At 32.5% G+C, this 18,081-nt stretch overlaps 1 protein-coding gene across 1 annotated transcript in view; it reads right to left on the reverse strand.

Annotated features, from left to right (window-relative positions):
• Nucleotides 1–11,098: 11,098 nt before the first annotated feature.
• The window catches only part of LOC124368749 (succinate-semialdehyde dehydrogenase, mitochondrial), a 35,990-nt gene continuing 29,007 nt past the window's right edge, over nt 11,099–18,081 (reverse strand). Inside the window, exon 10 of the mRNA XM_046826092.1 lies at nt 11,099–11,565. Within this exon, the coding sequence (XP_046682048.1) occupies nt 11,298–11,565 (268 nt within the window). The 3' untranslated portion in view covers nt 11,099–11,297. The remainder of the gene's footprint in view (nt 11,566–18,081) is intronic.

Below are 18,081 nucleotides of genomic sequence, written 5' to 3' on the forward strand. Positions count from 1 at the left end.
ATAAAATAATTTCAATTTTTTTTGGATTTAGAGAAGTACAACGGAGGATGACAAAACATTATGTTCAGTTCCGAAGTTCCACATGGATCTTGATGCAACATGCAGCACTTTTTAGAACTAAACAAAAAAAGAGTAGATTAAACTATAAATAACGATTTTTCAAGAATGAGGAAGAGGGGGAGGTAAATGTCTAAAATCTGTAGTATAAAGAAAACCAAACCATGGTTAAAATGAAGCGGAATGTATATACAGTACAACTTATGCTGAGACAGAAGAACTAATAAACAGTACAACACTATCTTTACTAAACTAACTACGTAACAGATGAAGAAACAAGTCAATCTATTTCTGTGGTATGAGTCAGGACGAGTTCTCGTGAAGCGTAACAGCTGTGCTGGTCGAGTTTTGGCCCATGACAGAGTTTTCTGTGCTCACACATCTGCTCATTACGTTCACTTTGCAGCTCTCCATGTCCCTGTCCCTGGCTGCGAATGTTTTTGGAAAAATGTTTGATTTGTTGAAGGCTTTATAGTTTGTTCAAAGGAGACAAAATTAAACGTGAAATCAGAACATATAAATTGTAAAGGTTCAATAAGAGATTGTCTTTATCACAGAAGAGTTCATCCACAGCTGATCAAAGGCACATAAATGTGTCAGCCTGCATAACACATCTTTCCTGATCACATGATCTTTCCTGACTCATCCTTTTTTGAGGTTAAGTGGAAGAGAGGACTTCACATTCTTAACTTCACCTCTAATAAACCCAAGTTTAATTTAATTAAATTTTTTATTTCACCTTTGAGACTCTTTAATTCTTTTCAAAAGTACATGCAAAGGGAGAAAGAAGAGGCTCCTTTGGAATTGAAGAGGCAATACTTGATCCATCATCCCCTGCGATGAAAAAGACTTTTGACCATGTTATCTCCATCCCCAATAACTCACTATTGTAGTAAGTGATGTGCTATTACTGGACATCCTGTACACAACCGGATGTAAACCCTGCTGGAGACACAATACTTATAAACAGGGCTCAATTTCTAGGAACTGTGACCTTTTGGCAACCTTGGGAGTATGGAATACCTTCCAGAAAAAAGGGAATCTGGGGGCCCTCCTTAGGAAAATTTCCAAAATACGCTGTAGACAGTGTTTTTATGCATTTCTGAGATGCAGGGGAAAATTTCCAACACAAATCAAAAGTCTATATTTTCCCAGAGAAAATTGCTAGAACGTATTCTGATATATTCCACCTCAAATCTGAACGCGTTTTGGTATATTCCAACTGAAATTAGAATTCGTTGATGTATACACCACCTCTTTTTTTGACTATTCCTACATTTTTCAGTTTGTTTAACAACAGCGCATGGGATACACTGTCAAAGGCACGTGATAAATCAAGGAAAATACCTATAACTTTTTTTTCTGGCATTAACTGAATTTATAATATTTTCAATGAATTCTATACTTGGTGTAATAGTTGATTTGCCTGGTAAAAATCCATGCTGTTCTTCATCTAATAATGTATTTGATTCTAAAAATTTAAATAATTGATTATAAACAATACGTTCGAAGATTTTTGAGAAGGAGGATAGAATCGACACTGGTCTATAACAAGAAATTTCTTTTGTATCATCTTTTTTAAAGATTGGGATGACTTTCGATATTTTTAGTTTTGAGGGGAAATGTCCCGAAATAAGAGAAGGTGTTAAAGGTTTCTTGATGAATTCTACTGAACCTTTAATTACTGTCATTGGAATTTCATCTACACCGGCAGAGTACTTACTTTCAAAAGAGAGAACAATCTTTTCTACTTCTTTTTCAGTTACTGGTTTGAAGGAAAATGTCTTTTCCATATTGTAATTGAAGTTTTGTTGGACTTGACTAATCTTTTGTGGCTTTATATTTGGTGCTATTAATTTGTCAACTATATTTATAAAGAAATCATTAAAAAATTCACAAATTAATCTTGGATTACTGATTAGCAACCCTTCTTTGCGCAGTGTTATGTTGTTAATTTTCTGTTGTGATTCTCTCAAATATGAGTTAACTATACTCCAAGTGGTTTTGGCTTTATTTGAGGATCTTAAAATTTTGTTACTCATAATATTTTTGTGTGTGATGGTAATGTCTTGATTCAGTGATCTCCTTTTTTCATCAATGATTGGTTTAAGACTTAAGTTTTTTGAGGATCTAAACATTTTTTTTAGTTCCACTAAATTCAGTTTTTTTATTCCTCAGATCATTTGCTAACCAATTTTGAGTTTTGAATGGTTTTTCTGTAACTGTTATTTTGGGAAACTTACCTCAAAATAATAGAAAAACGAGTTATGAAATATGTCATATTTGTTTTCTACAGGGGCTTGATAGACTTCCAACCACTCTTCAGCTTTGAGATATTTGAAAAATAATTCATAATTACATTTATCAAACTTTCTACATACTGTTTTAGTGTTGTTTCTATGACTACTGTGAATGTCCATTATCTTAAGATATTGAGCATCGTGATCCACAATTTTGGTTACTAAACCACCTGCTAATAACTTATTACTTTTAATATTTGTAATTAATATTTGAAAACCAAGCTCAAATTGAGCTATGTTTACATAACTAAATATGATTTGTGAATTATGAACCAAGAACAAAAAAGTTACTTCCAGAAACCTGACAAGATAGCATAACATTTTTTTTTTTTTTTAATTTATATATACGGTTATTTTTCTATCACTCTATAATCTTATTAAAACCAAGAATTAGACCAACTATGTTGATAATGAGGAAAGCTGGTTTAGCAATCAAACTTGTGACCTAAATTGCCTAAGGCCTATAACTGAAGATTTCAACAAAATAACATTTCAAACCTCTATCAAATCACTCAACGCACATTTATGTGTACTATTGTATTCATAAACAGGTTTTTTCATAATAGAGAGAATACGGGATGTGGTGAATGTGTTAACAGTGAGCTGGGAAATCAGATATTACAGCTCATATTTTTCCAACCAGGTGTTGGCAGTGATCTCCAGTTTATTTTAGTTAGTGTTGAGACAAACACTACAAGCACTTAGATGTACTCCGTTTTATTATTTTTGGTGACATGTGACTGGAGGTTACCACACAGAAATATAAAATAAAAGCTGCAAAACTTGTCAGAGTACATGACTTTGAAAAGCTTGATATAATAAAGCCTGAACACAGCGCACTAGTTTGTAGCAGGAAGGGTTGTAAATAGCACATTAAATGTGTTCTTTTAACGCACAAAGTTAAAAATAAGGGCATTTCAGTAAAGATAGCATGTCCCAATATTGTACAAATAGAACTCGTGAGACTTTCCTGTTCCATAATATACTCTCATGTCCCGTTGGAATTCATTTTATTTTATTCTAGAATAGGGATACAATGGAGGGGAAATAGTGTTCTCCTATGCTATAGGCTTTAACCATTTTGACTAAATACCATTTTCATTTTTTTTTTGTTAGTCACAATAAAAAGAAAATACATTTTTTAATCACAATTACCTATCTCATTTTGTACTCAATTGTCAATATTCTTTGTCTTACATATTCACTGAAAATAGCAAACGTCCAGCAAAAACACAAATTATCAAAACTAAAATTTTTGTTGAGAAGAGTAAAGCCCTTGGTGATGTTATAAGTCGTTAAGTTAAAAAAACATAAATTAAGTAGAAATTATGTTGAAGAAGCAATTTTTCAGTTTTCTCAGAGTTTGCTTGTGTCTTTAGGCAGGGCATTGAACAAATTTGCACCCATATAGGGCGGCTTTTCTTCATACTGTGCAGAACGCTATCCTGATAGAGTAGAAGCTACTGATCTGACAAGGGTTGTGTATGTAAAGGTTCTGATCAAATTTTTCTCAAGAGTAAACATTACTTCTACCTGTATAAAGACATCAAAATGAAGTTTGAAAGCTCAACAAGAGCAGTTCTATAGCTATTTCTTGGACACAATCCTGATGCATTTCCTTTTAGATTCAAGAGGCCTTGATGTTGCATTTAATTTCTCCCAAACAATAAGACAATTTTTTTGACGATCGGGAAATGCTAATGCACCTCCATAGTACACTGTAAGTGTATGGGTGAGTGGGATCCAGTAAAAACCCCACTGGCCCAAGAATCATTCCCTCCCAGGACTGCTTTTTGTATTACTTCAAGAGAATGCCTATTTAAGCCAACATAGGGCTCCTACAGTATTAGGCCATTGGTTGGGCAACACCGGGACTGTATTTCCTTTCTTCTAATTCCTTGGTATTCAGCATTCCCTCTACATATACAGAGACACTGACTCATGTCTATCTATCAGAGACCATTTTCCGAACAATGGTGTCCAGTGAGAATTGGCATATAGTAATCTTTCGTTTTCCCACTGTCTGCAAAAGAAGAACGTGTGGTTGGCATTGTTGTGCTTTGTGTTCCAATAGTGAAATTTCAAGCTTTCAATTTTGCCCATCTTTAACAGGTACGCTAGAAAGAAACAATGAGATCATAGACCAACTATAAACTGTAATAGTTGTCTTGTTTTTTATTTGTATACACGTTATAGCTCGCCTGAAGTCACTCAGAACTCGGCTAACAAGTTCCACCCATATTGCTCTGCTTTATACAATGTGCATTATGTTTTTAAGTGATCACAAATATGTTAATTTTAAGTCTTGAATGAAATAAAAGATCATCAAATATTCTGCTAAAAATTTGTTTCCTTTTAAAACACCACATTTGACCAATTTCAATTATTTGCTACTGCCTTTTTTACAGATTCCAAAATCCGTACTGATTAAATTAAATAAATAAGACAGACAGAAAACATAAGAATAATAATCATGAAATAATTAAAATTTGAGACATTTTAAAATTAAAATTATATATGCCCTAACACATTTTTCGGAGGTAGAAATAATTAATTAAAAATCATTTGATAAAACCTCTTCTTGGCACTGCACATAACTTATTATAAATTTATTTCTGTTATTATATCACTTAACGATTTCAAATATCCATAATCCCGTTTTCACACAACATATCTACCATCAATAACAACGTTTAACAATGTAATACCCAAATAGCTACAGTATACAATGTAAACTGTTATAACACCAATCCGGCTGTTCACACAATCTACTATTAATAGACATGGCACTAAAAGGGTTAATGTTTACATTATATTGTTGCATTGAAACAAAAATTATTTGTTTTGGCTGTTACATGATAGAAAGTTGCAAAATTAATTTAAATGTACACTGCTATTCCTGTAAAGATTATATTCTGTGGGCCAAATATGCATGATTATTTCAACTAATGCCAATTTTCAGTTGCTTGAATAATAGCACAATATTTTCCAACCAATAAAGTACAATACAAGTATTGCAACAATTGGTTTTGGCCCATGATTCCTTAATTTACAACTATATTTAAAAACAAAACTTTACAAATAAATTCATTTACATGAACAGTTTATTCAACATAATGATTTTGAAAGATAAGACAGTTGGACAGGACAAATTTATGATATATTTTTACATTTACAGTTTTAAAAACAGCACACTGATATTTAAAAATAAGTTACGTGGTCATCCATCATGAGTAGAAAATTCATACCTGCCAACTGTCACACTCAGTGCTGAAAACAATGGAGTGAGAAATATTTAGCAAATAACCTTTAGTTCCCAGACTCTATAAGAAGCAGGACAAATAAATATAGAGACACAAAGAATATTGAAATGTTTGATGTACTGGGAGTTTTTCATAATACGAGTAGAGTCCAAATACTGACGATTTTGTTTCCATTTTGAATAATGATTTGCTGAAGAAAAGAAAATATGAATCACACTGATACTCTGATCTAACCATATCTGATTGTTTACCGTCACAGGTTTCCACAGATATTCTTTGCTCTAAATGGAACTTTGAAGTATCCTATTTTTAGTCCTCATTGGTGCGGTTTCATTCAGATTCTATGATATGTAAATCCATTTTCCTGATTAGTTAATTATTTGAAGCCCCCCCCCAGAAATATTGTTTTCCCACAACAAAATTTCCTACTACATCTCTGTATTAGAAAGTAATTAAATACACAATTGTGTTCAACAAAAATTAAATCCCATGTTGGCCAAGAGGTACTAATATAATTAATAGTACAATTCCTTCATAATACAGATTTTCATATTTATAACATATAAAGAGCATCTTTCTTTCAATTTTTATAGTAATAAAATACACCAAAATACTTGTTGTGCCTTTTAAGTTACAAATTAACAAAAAAAAACCATAGAACAGTACACACAATATTTAACACGATGGTGATTTTTGTTTTCTTGTGTTCAATGTCAACAAATAATTCCAAAATATATCAGAAATATTCTTACATACGACACAAGACTTTGTAGTTTACCGTTTCTACATCAGAATGCATCTACAAAGTATGTTGGAATATCATTTGGTTTTTTTTTCAAGGATTTAAATTGCATTTTTATAAGAATAAAGAATCTAACCTTTAAAAAAAATGTTCCACAGATGTGGTTTATGCAACTGTTAACCACTTAATAGCCTATAATTTGTAAAAATTAATTCAAAATCTCAAGAAACCTTAAGACACCCAGTTCATAACAAAATATATCAAGATTTAAAGTAAAAACCACGATTTATTGATGTAAATTAATTCTTTAAAATTGTATAGACAAATTTGTGTTCTGTACATGTTAATAATTTAGGCTTAAATGGTAAATTTAATAACAATCAGAAAATCATTGGAAGGTTCACTGCTGTTTCAATTGCATTTCACCTGAACTTAAAATTATATATTTTTTACATCTGTTTTACTCTGTGAACAAAACTTTTTAGAGAAGTATGATCCATACAAATTTATTGAATACATAATGGGCTAAAAGTAGCAAAAGTCATTAGTGGTTATTTGGATAAAAAATTTTAAGCAAGTAGAAAAATATACAGATCTTTATAAACTACACTACAATATCATAATTGGTCGAAATTGTATTGTTTGTTTGGGCACAGCTGATAACAAATAAATAACTAACACACAATAAAAAAGCATGAAAAGAGACTAGGATCAGTCTACATTTTACTCTTCTGGACTTCATTGTTACTACACTCTAATAGCATATTGTTGCTATGGAAATTCTCTAGAGTGACAAAATAAAGGGCAAAGAGCTGATTTTCAACAAAGAAAAAGACTAATATTAGAAATTACAGGCCTTGTATTTTTAATTAGTAATTTTGGTAATAGTTTTCAATCGATATGGCTATAAACCAGAATTATTTCTAATGGATAGGAAGCCAGCTAATTTTTCTAAACCTTAAAAATAATCTCGTTAATATTAGGATAGGTAATGTAATTTTTGTTAAACCTTAAGTGCATGACCTTTTTAGCAGATTTTTGACCTTTGGATTGTGTGGGCAGTCAGTAGAAAAAAACCACTACACGTGAGGCATTGGAAGTTTTAGCAGAAACTCAGACTGGCAAAAAACATGTTTGTTGTAAATAAGGTAACGTTCATCCATTCAGTACCATTGTGAAATTATTTGATATATATAAAAAACATGGTTGTTTGTTTATTTGCATGTTTTCAACATAACGGAAATAGCCAAATTCAAAATAATGTAATCACAAAAACTTAGGACTCTGTGGTGTAGTGGTAACATACAGTACTTGACAGGCAAGTGTCAGATCCAGGTTTAAATTCTGGTGGAGCAAGTAAATGTTGTAAGTCGATCCTTTAAAAAATACAATGTGTGTGTGTGTGTGTGTGTTGAACACTTGGAAAATTTTAACATTTATAAATAAAAACAGAATAGTCTATTAATATATGAACAAAAGCAAATGGACACAAGCCAGGACCAAAGTTTTAATATGAGAAAAATAAATTTTCCCACTAAAAAAAATTAATAAAATGACAAGTCAAAAACCCAAATATTCTCAAATGAATCCTCCTACCCTCATGCCAGAAGAGAAAGCGGAGAATATATTACAGTCATAGACAAAATCTCCAGCTATGCTAGAGGACATCATTTCTTGAGATTTAACATTAAAACAAAAGCGGTAACAAGTTCTGTATGGGGTATCTCTACAAACAATACAGCCGTAGAACATTGCAATTTTATGACTCCTTACTTAAGGATCGGAAGATCACATAATAACAGGCCAGCAGAAGACATGAGGGAATGGAGGGTCAAAGCAGGACAATGCCAGTGAAGACAGTAGGTTGTAATAATAACTCACACATGAGAGACTTTTAAAACAAAGTATATATTTGACTATACAAATGGGATATGAGCAACTTAACAACAGTTGTGTAAAGCATTACTGCATGTAAAACCTATGCTGGAAGACTTTATATCACATTAAGTCAGTGTGGAAGACTCTGCTTTACCTTGTGAACTATGCCTTATTGGCATATGTCCTATTTACATGATTACCCAACGAGACATGGTAACTCGTATAAATAATAAGACCACTGTGGAGTTTTATACACTGAACACGCTTAATGTATCAGCAGTATAACAATTTCATAACAGTTTTACTCATAAACAGCAAATCTAAACATTCATAAATTCGTTTAAGTAAGAATAAGTGTGTCAAGTAACATATCATTTTAAATGTCTCAGTAAGTTGAATTGTGTGAGAATAACAAAATGCGCAACTAACAAAATTGGTGGCTGTTGCACGATTTTGATCAAAAATCATTTTTAATAAATATTATTTCTTAAATAACAATGTTCCAGCTCGTTTCATTCGTAACCCAATGTCATTTCTGTTTCTGAAAAACTAATACAAAATTAAACATTCACATACGAAAATTATTCATGCACTGTTTTATAAAACAGTAATTATCAGGGTTGGAAAAATTACTGTTCTCTTCTAATTGAGATAATTAAAACCCAAGCAATTTTACCTTCACTTTTAATTTCATTTCAAATTCCCAACACTCCGAACAAATTACGATGATTTATAAACATTACAATACAAAATGTGTTTTTCCATTATATGATGAGTTTTATACTTTCACTTTTATACGAGCAACCATCAAAAAGTTATTAAACTGTCCAGTACATTAGCTGCACCCATAAACGCTCTACAAATTATAACAACACACAAATACTTCTAACATACTATAACTATATAAAAATATCAAAAGCAAAATCAGTATAAACGACTTCTTATTTATTATAATAACATATTTAAACAGTATACATTATTAGTTGGAAGCTATTCATTACAACCTGGTTTTATTTCAGAAACAAAAAATGTTTCACTCTGATTGGCGTAAAAGAACTTTAATTTAATAATCTCCAAATGAAAATTATAGAAAGTAAGAGCTTTCTTAAATAAAATATTTACTTGATCATAACTTCTAATTACATTATATTATAATTATAATCGAATTGTTAAAATAATTTATATGAACATTATGGGTCATTTAACAATAATTACAAAACAAACAGAAGGAAATATAATAATACACTAAAATATGCATACTACTGAATAAACTACGTACTGTAAATCAATGAGATTTTTAGGACGTAGTGCAGAATTTAATGTATTTGCATTACTTCATTTGATTATTATATCACAAAATAGAGCCCTGCCCATTTTATTGCAATTCTAGAAATAACAGAATTGTTTACAAAGAGTTGATCTGTTGGTTTAATTTTAATAATTCAAAAAACTAGTCACAGCATTTTAAGATACCTTGTGGAAAAAGTAGAAAGAAATATTTTTTAACCACCCGAACATTTTTGGGATGTAAAGTGGGAATTTTGATTCAATTTATGATAAAAACCAAGGAAAACGCCTGAAAATTAATGTTACTTTTACAGTATGTTTATGAGTTATAACTTTAGGGAATTATGTGTTTTAAATTAATTATTTATTAAGGGCAATAATTTGTTAATCCTCAGTGATTTTATCCTTATTCTCAGAAAATGTCCAAGTTACTACTTTAAATACCCACAATTCCTCTTGAAATTAGAAAAATATTTTCTACTTTTACTGTCTTGGGGAAAGATATCTTCAAGAGCTGAGACTAGAAATCTAGTGACTAGAAAATTAACCCAACCCAACACCCAATATACAAAATAATTCGTTAAACTTCAGGCTGGCCACGTATTACATCAAATTATACATACTACATGGTAGTAAGTGGCTGACTGACTTTCATTACCACCATAACCTACAATTACTAACAATGATTACCCTACAAGGAGATAACAAAGGAATGTACTCTACCTACTCTACACAACATTACAACTGACCAACAACAACATGAAATATCGATTGAAGTTAATCTATTGCTCGTTGAAGTTGATTCAAGACGCAACCTAGCACAACATAAGGCTACAGCTGCACGACTGAATGGTGGGCTATGAGTCTACGTCCTACGAACATCAGTCTCAAGTGTAAACAAAATAAGTTCTACAGTTTTTCTTATTAATTATAACAACCATTTTTGAGAGGCTGTTCTTATTTTCCTTGGTACAAATTTGGCCACTAAAACCTACCAGCTGCTTTACTTAAAATAAATACAGTAAATTAATTTTTTTTTGTGTTCCATAATGTATTATAAACATCAAAGACAATGACTCAAAGGAAAAAGAAACGCATTTGAAATCAGACTAAAGTGAAAGACATTAAACATTTTAATGTAACTGGCAAGATGGCACCTTTCCTACACTTTTCTTGAATTCCTCTAACATTTTTTCCCAATATTCCTTTACAACTTTAAACCGCCTTAAAACGTGTCAAATTACTGGCTGCTTTGAACGGATATAAAATTTATTTTTCATATAATTAAATTGGTAAAATCAGACTTATTTTATCAAAGTTTTATTTCACAGCATATTCTTAACCAGAGAATATACTAAGATGAGATCAATGCCTTTGTACATTTTGCTATTAGGTCAATTTAGTAAAAATAATAAAAACTGAAAATGATACTATTTAGGAATATTCAAGCTTGCATAGACTACGATAAAATTTTGAGGAGAACAAATTAGGACTAGCCCATTCTTTCTTAACAATATTAATAATATTTTTACATTTCATTAAAACTAGCATACCATATAAATTAGTATAATATGTATAATCATAAATATTTATCTCTACTTGTAAATTTACAGGCAACATAATTAAAGTAAATCATTTAACATTTCTACAATTAAATTATAATTTTCCTCGCATTTTAAACAAATATATTAATAAACAAACATTTTCAGATAGTGGTAAACGAACACAAGATTTGAGTATAAAAATGACTTCCGCAGCAATTGAATGGTATTACTGCAAGTTGCCGAAACAGATGTATTTGATGTAAATGTACTCGTCGAGCCCATAGTGTGAACCTTCACGACCGATGCCCGACTCCTTGATGCCACCGAACGCCGCCTCCGCCGCCGAGATGAGGCCCTCGTTGACCCCCACCATCCCCACCTCCAGCCGCCTGGCTACACGCCACACCTGCCCCACATTGTTGGAGTAGAAATAGCCGGCCAACCCACGGTTCGTGCTATTCCCAATAGCCACTGCCTCCTCCTCCGTTTGGAATCTAACAAAAATGATAAAAATAGAATAGATTCCATCACTGTGCACTATCAAATATCAGGCTGTCATACACAATGCTTTCACAGTTACCACATTCCTCGGCCTCTTCACATCACACATGCAGGGCTCTGCCGTTGTATTAGCTTTGCATTTCTCATTCCTATTGCTATTTTTAAATAGGTCGATAATAATGTTTCCTATTGATGTGTGAAAATACAATCTAAAGAAAATTTAATGAGAATTAGAACACAGTGAAAATGTAAACCAACAGACTTAGATTGATATTTTTTGACGAACGTGCTAAGATCTATCCATTATAGACAGTATTGTCCAGAAAAAAATTTGTATCTTGATCATGCTGAGCCAAAAGTACTGGACTGGCTTCAAATTTTTATAACGTTGCACAAAAATTATTTATACAATGTTTTTATAGCTTATAAAACAATACACTGTAAATAGCGTAATATCAATGTTGTAAGTATACAAAGTTAACAGGGAACAACTTTAAACTGTAGCGTACTATATCTAATTTTAAGTTGTAATGAAAAAACAAAAATTAGTGATCTGAAAATAAAAAACATGCTTGATAATCTTGACCTAAACTGTATACATTGGGCCTACACTAGTATCTCGTAGTAAATGATTTTACAAGCTAGGTTTAATTCCTATAGTTGCTTACTTCTAATATATGCAGTACATCTAAAATTATACATACTCAACATATGCTAATTTAAATGTGTTCAACCAAAGTGTCAAGAGCTGTCCGAGACAAGAGTTAATTAGGAATAAACATAAAATAATTTCTAAACTCATTTGTAACTATCTCGATATTCATAGTTTAAATTATTTGGCAGTCATATCTAGTATTTTGAACTGTATGTACACATAGAGTGAAGCACAATCGAAAATTGAGAGAACTGTTTACTGAGCCAGATATTGTAGGTAAAATATGAAGTAGAAGGATCAAGGGATCCAGTGGATAGGGTACGTCACTATCGTCAGGTGTGAATTCAAACAATTTGAAACAGTATAAATATTCTTACAGTTAAAAAACAATTATCAGCTGAATAAAACTTCATAAACTATTTGTATCAATAAATGCATAATAAATATAAATATAAAAGTTTGCATTCAAAATTCACCTACCCTTTAAAATATAACTAAATTCTTTCTACTGCTTTAAACAGAAACATGATAGCCTAAACTGATGGTTATATACAAATTATATGATTAAATAATCACAGCAAATTATAACTATCATTGGCACTTGATTAAGTTATACTTCATCGCATCATTTACATTTTATCAAAATCTCTTTTCATCACTCTGTGTGGCTACTTTCAAATACAGCTGAGATCTGTGGAAATCATTCACTCGTAGCTAAGTCAAATGATTTTCCCGATCCCAAACATTACTTTACCCCAACATCTCTTTCACTGTATAAACAATTGAAATTCCAGTGTGATCCCGTTATTTTTTTGACAATCCTGTGTTCAAACAGCTGATTTTTCACACCAAAATTAATTATAAAATAGCGTGACGTTTCCTCATGGAAGAATAATTAGTAGAATATGATATGTCAAAAAAATTGTTAAAAGATTTTGTGTGCTTTTTGCATCTTGAAGAAAAGTATTGTTAAATACTCATCTCGAATGTGTTATTGTGGGCTGATAGCATTTTCCAATGCAATTCCAATCTCCCCCCGCATAGGTTGCTTTCGAGATTTGTAATGAATCGTACAATTGTAACAGCATACAATTAATCGCCGGTTATGTGAAAAGATTCTTGAATTATTAATATATGACAAATGTATTTACTCATAATTAATTGGCAAAAACTGGCCTAACCCATTACAGATTCATTTGATGTGGTGAAGTTGGCAACAGCGGGTACAAATTATTGTGCTAACAAGTAAGTCATTCCTGGTCAAAAAGTTGCTGCAAATGTCGTTGCTTAAAGTGGATAGCAATAGGGCATTCCGGATCAAGGATGTACTCTAAACATTGCAACATTAACAGTTTAAGATTATATCTACAACCTGTTGTCCATTTTATTATAAATAGATTGTATTAAACTATTCAACACTAAATTGTAACCAAAAAACAATACTTACCTTTATGTGTTTGTAGACAAAATATCAAGGTTATCCCAAAATAACGTCAGCGGAATACAAGTGCAGACAAAGTTTGACAATACCACCACAACTATATGTGTCACAATCACTTCCACTAACCTCATTACCACTCTTAACAGTCACTATGATAAACGGTCAACCTCAGATGAATGTAAATCACATTCCATAACTGAACCAACACCAGAAAAAGATACAGAAATTCAATCTCAAGCTGTATTACGACACTTGACTTTTCTTGGCTTTTGCGAACTAATGGTGATTTGAAAACCAGTCAGCCAATACAACAAAAAACCTAGATATCTTATATATATATATACAGGGTGTACATAAAGTCCTGCACGGGTATAATATTTTCTAAACGATAACAGATAAATAAACAAGATTTGGTACATCAATACTACACCTAAAAATCTACTTTTTGAAGGAACTATCAGTTTTCTGTAATATCATGGGGACGTCCCGCAAGGAGTCAGAAGGAAATCTTAAATAGGAGCATAGGTCAATATGGACATCATTTTAAAGGGCTTATCTAGCAGAGTGTAATGCCGCAAACCGCACTCAAAAAGATTGATCCAGTAAAAAAATGGCGGCTGTTCAAAGATTTTACTTGGTTACATTTTATTAGTAGCCATAACCCCAGTAAAGCAAAACTGCAACCAAACGAATACTGCAGCTAACTACTACATTATGCTTGTCAGTTGTACAGAAGTGAATTATGACATTAGTTATCCTCAAGGGTTACAAATTTGGTCCTAATATATTGATAACGGGGAAAACCTGATAACAGTAACAATTAGAAATCTCAGCGACCTATGACGATCGGAAACACTTCCTGTTTTCATAAAGTGTTGAACAGTTCTCCCTACAGTTGTTCTAGAAATTGGCTGCCTCTCGTGAAAGTAGTCATTAAATAAATGGCATGCTTCCTCGTGTGATCGTCTATACGTTCACGTTCGTCAAGCGACATAGTGTAGTTGAAGAACTACAAGCAATACGACAAACTCTTTTGTACTAAAGCGCACTGATAAAAATGGATGGACAGCACTACTAAAACAAGAAAACTAGAATAGCCTACTATGAATAGACTGGCTAATAGGAAAGTCCTAACTGCGACCCAAAGATAAGAGATTTCTAATTGTTACTGTTATCAGGTTTTCCCCGTTATCAATATATTAGGACCAAATTTGTAACCCTTGAGGATAACTAATGTCATAATTCACTTCTGTACAACTGACAAGCATAATGTAGTAGTTAGCTGCAGTATTCGTTTGGTTGCAGTTTTGCTTTACTGGGGTTATGGCTACTAATAAAATGTAACCAAGTAAAATCTTTGAACAGCCGCCATTTTTTTACTGGATCAATCTTTTTGAGTGCGGTTTGCGGCATTACACTCTGCTAGATAAGCCCTTTAAAATGATGTCCATATTGACCTATGCTCCTATTTAAGATTTCCTTCTGACTCCTTGCGGGACGTCCCCATGATATTACAGAAAACTGATAGTTCCTTCAAAAAGTAGATTTTTAGGTGTAGTATTGATGTACCAAATCTTGTTTATTTATCTGTTATCGTTCAGAAAATATTATACCCGTGCAGGACTTTATGTACACCCTGTATATGTGACAGCTTGTGTTTGATGCATAATTAAAACACAAGCTGCCATATTAAATCTGTACTTGTAGAACAAACTACAATGTCTACTATACGATCACTTAGAATAATAGAACAGAAGCTGCTATATTAAATCTGTATTTATGGAATAGCTCAGCTGTTAAAATTCCGATAAACAGGTGATATGTTCTGATCTGTGCTGGCAGAGATGAAGTGAGGTCATGGATCCAGGAATCACTGACAAGTAACCGTGCCCAATGAACTTCTCCGATTGATAAGTACAATTATAATATGGTATGCTTATTTTATTCAAATTTTATTTTAACTTTACATTATAATATGAATTCCTAAATTATAATCTTAGGGTTTAGGCATAAAGCTGATGATTGCAAAAGTTATGCAATTACATGAAAGTATTCAATATTTGTATAGTAAGGCCAAACATGAAGTTCGAATGGTTAGAACTTCCGAATGAGTAGTTAGATTAGTCAGTAGTAACAGCAAGGGAGGATATCGGATATTTATCTTGTCTATTGTTCTGGTAAATAAACTGTATATAGAGTAACCAGATGATTTTAATACTGTATATTAAGATTTCTTCTAAGCTGGCTAGAAGTCTGGAACTGCCATTAGTAACTTGTAATACTTATTTTTCTAATTAATTTAAGTAGTGACTTCTGTTCAGCAAGGTACCAACTACATATTTTCCTGCTCCACATCAAAATGGTAACCTGATTAACAATGAAACAAATTTAAACTAACAAAATTCGTACACACACCATGACATTGATTTCTAGGACAAGAACGTAAGGACGGATGCAGTTGCCTTTACCCTTCCCCCTCCTGACCAATGTCTTCTTGTCTCATTGTTTCAGATGACATGTCACGATACCTTCTCAATCAATCGAGACACTCTTCTAGTACTATTGGGCTCAATCTTTTCGGCCACTCTGCCACGGGAGAATTCACAATTTTCTAGTTTTAATAATTCCATTTCAACAAAATTGTTTCATATATGTAGTATATTTTTATATAGTTTTTAAAAGTTATTCTCTATGATTTTATACTATTAACTAAGTTAGCTTATGAGGTTTAAGTAAATGAAATAAAAGTTTGTAATTCCTAAAAAAATATGTCTTTTACATATGAAAATTAAGATTTTTGTTACACTTAATTTACAATACATATTGTGGATCCCAAAAGGGTAACCAGGCTCTTCGAGCTTTCGGATCCCAAAAGGGATTTGACTTTGTCTTTGATAAATACAAACCGTACCAGCTGTAATGCAAATTTCAAAGTTCCATGGCCACTTCGCCATGCTGATGAGTTCCGAAAACTAAAACAAAGAACAGGTTCAAATGCAAACTGGGTCATAAATTAATTCCCCATTATGCAACACATTTTGTCCAGGTGACAAGGCTTTGTCACAAAGAGATCGGTTACCCTTTTTGGGATACAAAAGCTCATAGGGCCCAGTTACTCTTTTGGGATCTGTTACTCCGTGATGGCCAAAACGCTTATGGATTGCGTGTCAATGCAAATTTATTCTTTGAGCAGTTGACATATTTGTGGATTTTCTGTTTTGACTTCGATTCGTCTCTTCAGCTAAGGAGTTTGTGCGTAGAAACAGCAGATTTTTGCTGCAACATACACCTTAGGACAGGCTATGTGGATGGTAAAAATGTAAACAATAACATTACCTTATAGTAAAGCCTTTGACTGTCTGGGACATCAGATAATACTAAAGAAGCTCAAGAATCTCAGGTTACAGGGAACTGCATCCTGCTGGTTTAGGAGTTATCTTGAAGGATGCTCACAATTGGTTAAGATAAGCATACAACAACAAGCAGTGTAACTAAACTGTTAGATCTAAATACCTTCCTATTGCAAGAGGGGTTCCACAAGGCTCGGTACTGGGCCTACTGCTGTTAATTTTTTTAACTCATGACTTCTCAAACTACATTAGAGACTACGGCTCTGTGGTCATGTACGCTGATGAAATGACCTTACTTTGTAAAGGAAACAGTCGAAGAACTAAGCATAAATGCTTACATAGCCTTAAATATGACGACTACTGTGATTCAAATGATCTGACTGCAAACCCAGTAAAAACCAAACAGATAAATTTTGGCAAGAAGGGAAAACACATTGTAGCTCTACCTGATGTTCTTATTCTTGATGCCAAATTGACGTTGAGCACACGTATCAATGAGCTATGTAAAAAAAAATGAACCCTGCTGTCTATGTGGTAAGAAGGTTGAAGCAAATAAGCACAACAGATGTAGCAAAAGTAGCTTATCATGCATTCCTGGAATCTCACATTCGATACGGTATTGTAATCTGGGGTACCACCTCTGCTATTAACCTGAACTGATTACTCACTACACAAAAGTAATAATAACATCCTTAGCTGAAGACCGTCATCCCTATCTACACCAAAGAATTGATACTCTTGTTTCACAAAATTGGCCTTCTCAGAGAAATCAGAAACCATGGGCACAACACAAGGAATTTATCAAGAATCCCTCTACCAAGACACAGTACAGCTCTGTTCGAAAAGAAGCCAACCTACATTGGAACGAAACTTTTCAACCTCTTACCAGATGACATCATCCAAGAATTTGATGAAAACCCATTATCATTACTTTATGTACTTGACGCTATTATCTTTATTAAATAAAATCTAAATAAAAATTATGATTGATTGATAAATGACTTAATGCCAGACTCACCTTCTTGAGTCTTTTTTGAAAAAATAAGTCAAATTCAAACAGTCA

Source organism: Homalodisca vitripennis, chromosome X (genome assembly GCF_021130785.1).
Source record: "Homalodisca vitripennis isolate AUS2020 chromosome X, UT_GWSS_2.1, whole genome shotgun sequence".
Lineage (NCBI taxonomy): Eukaryota > Metazoa > Arthropoda > Insecta > Hemiptera > Cicadellidae > Homalodisca > Homalodisca vitripennis.